The sequence below is a fragment of the Barbus barbus genome (assembly GCF_936440315.1).
Source record: "Barbus barbus genome assembly, chromosome: 4".
In the NCBI taxonomy this organism is placed as follows: domain Eukaryota; kingdom Metazoa; phylum Chordata; class Actinopteri; order Cypriniformes; family Cyprinidae; genus Barbus; species Barbus barbus.
In genome coordinates, this window is record NC_136732.1 from 24,289,324 (window position 1) to 24,298,073 (window position 8,750).

The following is an 8,750-nucleotide window of genomic DNA, read 5'->3' on the forward strand; positions in this document are numbered from 1 at the left end:
ATATTCTAATATTTTGATATACAGGATCTGACATGTAAGCTCTAATCATCAAAATTAAAACAAAAACTAAAACTTTTGAAATGTTTTATTTTGCATGTAATGGATCAAGAATATATAAAAGTTTCACTTTTTGAAATAAGTTTTTTTTAAATTGTTTCACAATATTCAAATTTTTTATAGATGCACCTATATATATATATATGTGTGTGTGTGTGTGTGTGTGTGTGTGTGTGTCCGTGTGAAGAGTTCATATACAAAAGCCTCTAAGTACGTCTGAAGTTTTTCTTGAAAATTAGCATTTCTTTTTGGCAACTATGTATAGGTTTCTAAGTAAGTACTAGTAGGCCTACTTCTGAATGGGTTGAGGCTGGGATTTAGTGCATTTGAAGTGAACGTACTTGATGAACATATACTATGTGTGGAGAGCATTCACTCAGTATCGTTATCTCATTTTTGACCAAGATGGCTTTTAGAGGCTTTTGCACTGGAACTCTTCATATTATATTATATATATATATATATATATATATATATATATATATAGTGGTGGAAAGAGTACTGAAAATATATACTCAAGGAAAAGTACCATTACCTTCCAAAAAATGTAGTTTGAGTAGAGTAAAAGTACTTGTCCAAAAAACTACTTGAGTAAGAGTAAAAGAGTAGCCTATTTAAAAGTACTCATGAGTATTGAGTAGTGAGTACTGAGCTGTGGATTCTACCCCGTCATAATAAACGCTGTACACTGCAATTTATACATGTGTGACCCTGGAGCACAAAAGCAGTCTTCAGTCACTGGGGTATATTTGTAGCAATAGCCAAAAATACATTGTATGGGTCAAAATTTTTGATTCTTCTTTTATGCCAAAAATCATTAGGCAATTAAGTAAAGATCATGTTCCATGAAGATATTTTGTAAATTTCCTACCGTAAATATATCAAAACTTCATTTTTGATTAGTAATATGCATTGCTAAGAACTTAATTTGGACAACTTTTTCTCAATATTTAGATTTGTTTGCACCCTCAGATTCCAGATTTTCAAATAGTTGTATCTCAGCCAAATATTGTCCTATCATAACAAACCATACATCAATGGAAAGCTTATTTACTCAGCTTTGTATAGATGATGTTTTGAAAAATTGTCACTTATGGTTTTGTGGTCCAGGGTCACCTTTAAAAAAACATTGTACATTCAGTAATTCACATTATCTTGTTTGTCATAAAGAATGAAGAATATCTATAATCCAGCAGTTTTGATTGATTTTGACTGCCAACTCTTTAAAACACATCAAAACAGCACGGAAACAGTATTCAGTTGAAGAAAAGATAGAAGTTATTCTCAGTACAATTATACCCATTTAAATCATAAAGTTTGAAAAATAGATTTAAAATCATGTGTAAGGCCACTGAGAGCATGCTGTTGTTGCACATAAAATATGAATGTTTAGAATAGTGCAAATACAAACACCATTAGAAACTCATAGTTCAGCATCACACACCATGATATGGGTTAAAATGAGAGCCCATTTCTCTCCAAAACGGTGCCAGTTTTAGCGTTTTGCAATACAGAAACAAGACTTGATCATTTATGTTACAATTTTAACAAATGCACATTGTTCTAGAAGTATGGCATCATGTACATTACATGTACATATACATTACTCGAATTGTTATGTCGATAAAACAATTTGTAAGGAAAAATGCATTAAATAAAGTATTTCTGGGGAAAATTTTCAAAAGAAAACACAAACGCACGTCTCTTGCTGAGCCGCGGCGGTCTCGGTGAATCAGCAGCATCCACAACTGAATGCAACAAAAAGTGTTGAACTTGCGCGAGTGCACATGCTAAATGAAGGCGGATTGAATAAAATGGATAAAAAAGAAATTAAAAAATCATTTATTAATGAGCTGCAGTTTTATTACATCACGCGCTGACACATATGCAGTATTAACGCCACAGGTCATCAATAAGGTGCATATTGGTCCTCAATTTGAGTACAATATTGCAAATCGTTTTACAGTGTTTCCAACACACTTTTTCACAGCGCGCATCACACGCTCAAACTCATCAAAACTCAACAAGTTCAACAAGCAAAAACGTATCCAAGTGACTGCAGCTCAACGCGCGTGAGAGACGAAGCAGCGCAAATCGCGCGGCTCTTAAAGTGAGTGGGAATTTACTGAACGTGGCACTTGTGGGAGTTAACACTGCACGCAATACCCGCGACCTCACACCAAATTTCAGGTCGTGTAAATAGGCAAGCATATATACAAATCATTTAGTAAGCAGAAATCCCAAATTTACCTTAACATATTAGAGGAAGATGTGACTGCATTGATGCTTGAGGAATGCACTTCCAGCAGCCATGATAGACAGCAGTTGGCGATTAAAGTTTTCTATGCACAATTTGATTTGATGAAAGTCACGAGACACTATCTCCCTATCCAATCATATTAATGGATAAAAATAAAATTAAAATAAGCATGTAACGACCACAAACGGAGGAAAATAGCGGAGTAAAAGTACCGATACATCACTTAATGTACTCAAGTAAAAGTAAAAGTCCACAATTTTTAAACTACTCAAAAAAGTACAATTACTGATAAAAACTACTTAATTACTGTAAGGTGAGTATTTGTAATTCGTTACTTCACACCACTGTATATATATATATGAAGTGCAGAAACAGAAGTCAGACATTTAAGCATCGCTTCAAGACAAGCAGAAGGGTCACAGTGCCTTATGTGTACAAATCCGAAACTGACAAAATGGCATTACACTTTCACGAGAAACTCTACAAAGGCAAGCAAAGATATGTTATTTGCGACATTTTCTCAAAACGATCTTGTAGTTTCATAACAAAACCTGTAGGCTAATATAAAATGGAACTGAAACTGTAATTTAACTGTACAACTGCCAGCCCTGTTACTTTTCTGAAGACAATTTTATCTCAATTCAAAAATCATACAGAAATTTACTATGAAAATCATATTTTCATGGAACTGGGTACTGTTTTACTTCCTAGAATGCCCCAGAGAATCAATGAGAGCCACAGACAGGCAGAAGGCCACAGGTGAAATTTAACACCAGCACAGGTTAAAATGGCTGTGCCTTAAAATAGTAAACAAGGAGACTTGCGTCATCCACTTACAAAAACAATTTAGCCAACTCAACATGCCATGGGGCAGCTGAACATTGAAAGGGTTTAGTGTAAATATGTAAATAATTTTAAAAAATGTGTAAAAAAAGAAACATGTAGACTGCCTATATATTGACATCAGATGTCTCCTGATGGAAAGTTTTGCATGGCCTGTATAAACAAAATATTTGACTCATCCAATTATTGTAACAGATGAATTTTTTTGTTTGTTTAGTGTCCTGGAAAAATTTACTCTATACCTTGTTGACATACCTTTTAGCATAACCATAAAATTTTACCATGGTAAACATAGGTCACATGATCATCAATATACAAAAATAAAAATGACACTAAACACTGATTCTGAAAGCATTGAGGGAGGTCCCACAACAATCTATTAAGATTTTAAAATAACATCAACGCCACGGTTGCTATAAAGGTAGCTAAAATTGTTTAATACCATTATGAATCGCCTAATTATTTTCATATTTTAGACTGTCCCTAGATTTCCCATTAAAACTTAAAAACTTGAAAGAGTTGGAAATTGACTTGAATTTTGTTCTGCTAAAAGTACTTTTTGCCAGCTTTAGATGACTGGCCTGAAGTGATGATGAACGCTATGTGTGTTTGTGCGAGAGCGCCGCAGTGTCGTGTTGTCTCCAGTCCGCTGGGTGTCAGCAGCGAGCGCGGCTTTCTTAACCGCTTCCGCTCTCAATCCGGCGGCCATCACGCTTCTGTCATTGCAGCGGCTTGATCCTTGAGCAGTAAGTACGTGCCGAAATTCAGTCATTTGACAAATATTACAACGCCGTTTGCTTTCATTTGAATAAAAAACAAACATTAGGCTTTATCTTCCGTGTTTATGAGAAATGGCGCGGTTTTGGGTGGTTATATTTGTTTATCTTCTATAAGTCGCACGCTGACCTTGTCTTGTTCACTTGTGCACAGAAGGCTTTTCGTTGCAGATGTTCTTATTAACCTAATATCTGATAAAAACGGAGAACAATTAACGTTATGAAATATATTTAAATGCGAATCCGGGTTTTATTTGATTATTTTCAGTATGCCCAGTTCGAGCCACCCGGCGGGTGTCTTTCTCAGTGTATGTTGGTGTTGTGACTGATTAGATGTAATTTACATGTATGTTAATCTGGATTACATTAGGTGCTTGGCTTCAAAATAATAAAAATATATATTTATAGTCTTATTACACCAGCTGGCCCTACAAAGGTCTTTGTGATTCTTAATAACCATGTCTGCATGACATGTTTTGACAGGAGCAGAGAGATGGCAGGTCGCCGTGCAGCTATGAAGGCCATTGACTGGGTGGCTTTTGCGGAGAGGATCCCACCGAACCAGAGAGCCATGTTCAACAGCTTGAAGACCCGCAGTGATTCAGTCGCTGCAAAGTGAGTCTGACTGCTGCTCTACATGAAGGACATCAAGTACACAATTTCTACTAGCACAGTTTATTAACCCAGTGGTTTCAAAGCTGTGCTGGGTTTTTTTGTTTTGTTTGGAACCATCAAGAGGCGATACATAAACCATCGTCATTGTGCCCTTGAGCGAAACACCATAGGTCAGGTGCAGGTCAATGGACTGTCCTGGTAATAAGTGTACTGTATGTTGGGGGAAAAAAAGAAACTTGACTAAAGCTGTCTATGCATTATTTAGCAATTCTTCTTTCTCAAGATATTAAATCAGTACTTGTGCACCTTGTTTCAAATATTTTTCTACAAAGGCTGGTTTCAAAGTTTGTTTCAGTCCAGTCAGAGCCAGTTCTGTTGTCAATATTAGGCAAAAATATTATTTTCTGATGCACCGTCAGTGTAGTTCCAATATTGTAATGCCTCACGATTCAGTCTCTGTTTACAACATATAGTTAAATATTATCATTTAAAATAAGTTTGCTATTTGAATGCATTTAAAAATTTAATTTATTTTCAAATATGCTGATTTGCTGCTCCAAAAAAAAAAAGAATGTGCTGCTTAATAGTTTTGTGGAAACTGTGATGCGCTACCATTCAGGATTAATACTTTTAATCATTAAGGACACGTTAAATTGACCAAAAGTGACAGTAAAGACATTTATAATGTTACACAAAATTTATATTTCAAATAATGCTGCTCTCTTGAGCTTTTTCATCAAGCAATCCTGGAAAAAAGTATTAAGCAGCAAAAACTGTCAACATTGATAATAATAATAAGTGCCATTGTTAATAATTGAGCAGCAAATCAGCATATTAGATTGATTTCTTTGAAGGATCATGTGACACTAGCCTGCAGTAATGATGCTGAAAATTCAGCTTTGCATCACAGGACTAAATTATATTTAAATGAGATTTGCATGGAAAACATTTGTTTTAAATTGTAATAATATTTCACAATATTACTGATTTACTGTATATTTGATTAAATAAATGTAGCATTGGTGAGTAAACAAGACTTTATATTGAAATCTTAAATATTCCAAACTTTTGACTAGTCGTGTAAATAAACGCTGAAATACACAAACGCAGGTTTTTGGATTTAGATATAGATCTAGCAAATTACAGAAACTGAAATTTCATATCAAACAAGTCAATTATTTGAGCTGAACTATTTTTACTTGCAGACTAGCATCCTTGCCAGAGAAACCAGCTACCATCGATTGGAGTCACTACAGGAGTGTTGTGGCCAAAGCTGGCATGGTGGATGAGTTTGAGAAGAAGGTGATATCCAGTGGTTGCTCAGTTTCTCAGTTTTTTGCTCTGCTATGTGTCTTATAGGCTTCTGTTTCTCAATCTACAGTTCACTGCATTGACGGTCCCTGAGCCAGTGGACACTCAGACAGCAAAGATTGATGCCCAGGAGCAGGAAGCTGTGAGTCTCTTATCATACTTCAGCTAAAGTGTTTCAGTATTTATGTATTTGCTCTGAATTGGTTTCACGGGGATCCATCATATTGACCCAACAGCCACTTTAACCTATTTTTAGTAAACGGTGCATGCTTTGCACACTGTTATTGATTAAACGAGCACACCAAAGATGTTCCTTTTCATTTATATACACCTATATAACAATACATGGTAATAAACAGCAAAATTACCCACAGTTAGTTTAGACTTTTTAATACTTCAGTGTATTTTTGAGTGATAATGCAAATTAATGATTGAAGAGATCAGAACTTGACAATTTTATTCATTATTTTAATAATTGATTGCACCAGTAGTGTTTGTTTTTTTTAGCATATTATGTTGTGTCTCTTGATGTATTTCAGAATAAAACCGCAGCTGCTTACTTGGAAGCATCTAAAGGTCGCATTGCTGAGTATGAGATGGTGGTAAGTTCAACCTGCAGCGTCACTGTATCATGTAAAATGTGTTGATAAAGTCATTTAGCAGTTTATTCTAATCTATCTTAGTAAATTAGTCTAAAGTGCATGTAAGCACATGAACCCATGTCATGTATTTATAATTAAGAATGATTGCTTGCTGACCCAATTAATATTGAATAGTCTGCTGACAACAACAGAAGCAACACACTTGCACAAAAATGCACATTAACTGCTCAGTGTGTCTGAAACTTGTCACAAAACCAAAGTATGTCTGGCTGTGCTTAAGTAAAACTTTGCTCATAAATAAAATGATTGGATTTGATCTAATTCAAAATTTTGAAGCATTTGAATAATTTTCTCCATCTGACTGTTTGTCCTTGGCAGCTTGAGAAGTTCAGGAACATGATTCCTTTCGATCAGATGACCATAGAAGATCTCAACTACACCTTCCCAGAGACCAAGCTGGACAAGGCAAAGCATCCATACTGGCCACACAAGCCTATTGCCGACCTGTAATTTATTAGCAGCACCCAGAGCTTCAGTCATGTATCTTTCGGCCTGAGGTTGCTCTGTATAGTCTGGTTTAAGTAATGCTTCTGCTGTAGAGGTGATTCCAATCGTGAAACGACTCATTACTGTTTTATTTGTGGATGAAAATAAAAATAAATTGTTTAAATAATGACTTCAATTATTTTTGCACTGTATTTTGAAACTGAAGCAAAATTACTTACAGTAGGCTAGATCACCCAAAATTGAATATTTGCTGAAAATTTACCCATCCAAGATGTAGATGAGTTTATTCTTCATCAGAAGAGTTTTGGAGAAATTTAGCATTACATCACTTGCGCATCCTTTGCAGTGAATGGGTGCCGTCAGAATGAGAGTCCAAACAACTGATGAAAACATCACAGCTATCCACACAACGTTGACACTTAGATTTAATTGTTGTTACATACAACAGAATCGTTTAGCTAACAAACTTATTCTTAGTGGCCAAAAAATACATGATTGCTCCACTCTATTTGGCAATGCCTTTTAAAGTATAGTGTGCTTTTAAAATGGCATTTATTAATAATTTACTACATGTGTTTCATCTGATCACACTGTGTGCTCTGCAGCATCATTGGCTGATCTGCTCCAAAACGCAGCATGAAGCCCTGGGTTATGTTGGGAAGAGCATACTACCATGTTACACTATATCTGCAAAAGACTAATACAGTATGTATAACGAGATCATGCTTTTACAGTATGCATGGAGTTCCTGGATTACCTACTACATTTGGCAATCAACTTGACCGTTTCCGGTTTGAATGAGTTTCCAATGAATCTGAAGCGATTTCAACCATGATTTTTATAGCTCGACTTATTTTACTGGAATCAATTTGCAAAGTGAATTTTTTTTTTATTTGTGCAATGACAGGATTTAAAAAAAAAAAAAAAAAAAAAATTATATTTAAGTCTTAGATTCAAGGCAAAAGGCTGTTGTAATCTGTAAATTAAAGACTGTGTAATCCACATCATATTTCTCTGAAACTGTTGTCCGAAACTAGAATTTTCATGCATCAGCTAAATTGTTTGGGCATCTTTGATTAATGGACGCCAATGTATAAAAATTAGGAATTGAAATTGGAGCTGCGCAGTCAGTGTCTTTTATGTGATGCTTCGCTTTAGTCATGGCTGTCATCTTAAAAGCCACATCATAAACCTTCATTTGTCATGCATTTGAGAAACTCCATGTCCTTTTGGGCATGAAATATGTACTCTGTATGTATGTGTGTGAAACCTTTTTTCTGAAAATGATAAATATTTGAAGCCTCCCTCCAAAAATCCTCCTTTCTATAACATTTTTTAGCTATAAACCATCATAACCTGGTTTACAGAGCCGTCTGATCCCTCAGCCACTAGAGGGCGCAGTGCATCTATATAAAACTGGCTGGATGTGAATACAGAAATTACTTCTGAGAACTGAAAGAGCAACGTCACAGTACCTGGAACCTTGGATGTTTTAATCATAAAATGTGAATCAGTAAACATCAAAATCAACTTGAATATGACTTACTGACAAAACTACAAATTTGTACATTGTAAGAACCCAATTCTAAATTATAATTTGATCCCATAATCACAGATGTGATCTGTAATCTTGGGTTAATACCTGATAGTGATGCAATATCCTGTGACTTAACAGGCATGAGTGCAAGAATTTACAAAAGTTAGCTGTGATGAAAATGTGTTCAAAGAGAGAGAGAGAGAAAAAAACTTTATATAATAAACGAATAAACCACGACAGGT

General features: G+C 35.2%; 1 protein-coding gene across 2 annotated transcripts; it reads left to right on the forward strand.

Moving 5' to 3' along the window:
• The first annotated feature begins 3,803 nt into the window (after positions 1-3,803).
• Positions 3,804-8,281, forward strand: LOC306868682 (ATP synthase subunit d, mitochondrial-like). 2 transcript variants are annotated; one of them, XM_079414970.1, is made up of 6 exons: positions 3,804-3,906; positions 4,420-4,551; positions 5,757-5,853; positions 5,933-6,004; positions 6,402-6,464; positions 6,843-8,281. In XM_079414970.1, exons 2-6 carry the CDS (start codon positions 4,430-4,432, stop codon positions 6,972-6,974), a joined length of 486 nt encoding a protein of 161 aa, XP_079271096.1. In that variant the 5' UTR covers positions 3,804-3,906; positions 4,420-4,429; the 3' UTR covers positions 6,975-8,281. The 2 variants fall into 2 exon arrangements, with proteins under 2 accessions (XP_079271096.1, XP_079271097.1); XM_079414971.1 differs by having other exon boundaries at positions 3,864-3,910.
• The last annotated feature ends 469 nt before the right edge of the window (positions 8,282-8,750 follow it).

What these genes read in the sequence shown, in the direction of transcription:
- LOC306868682 (XM_079414970.1), top strand. Translation starts at nt 4,430, where the DNA reads ATGGCAGGTCGCCGTGCAGCTATGAAGGCCATTGACTGGGTGGCTTTT. An exon ending in TGGATGAGTTTGAGAAGAAG is followed by an intron (nt 5,854 to 5,932) that starts GTGATATCCAGT and finishes CTCAATCTACAG; the next exon opens with TTCACTGCATTGACGGTCCC. An exon ending in ATGCCCAGGAGCAGGAAGCT is followed by an intron (nt 6,005 to 6,401) that starts GTGAGTCTCTTA and finishes GATGTATTTCAG; the next exon opens with AATAAAACCGCAGCTGCTTA.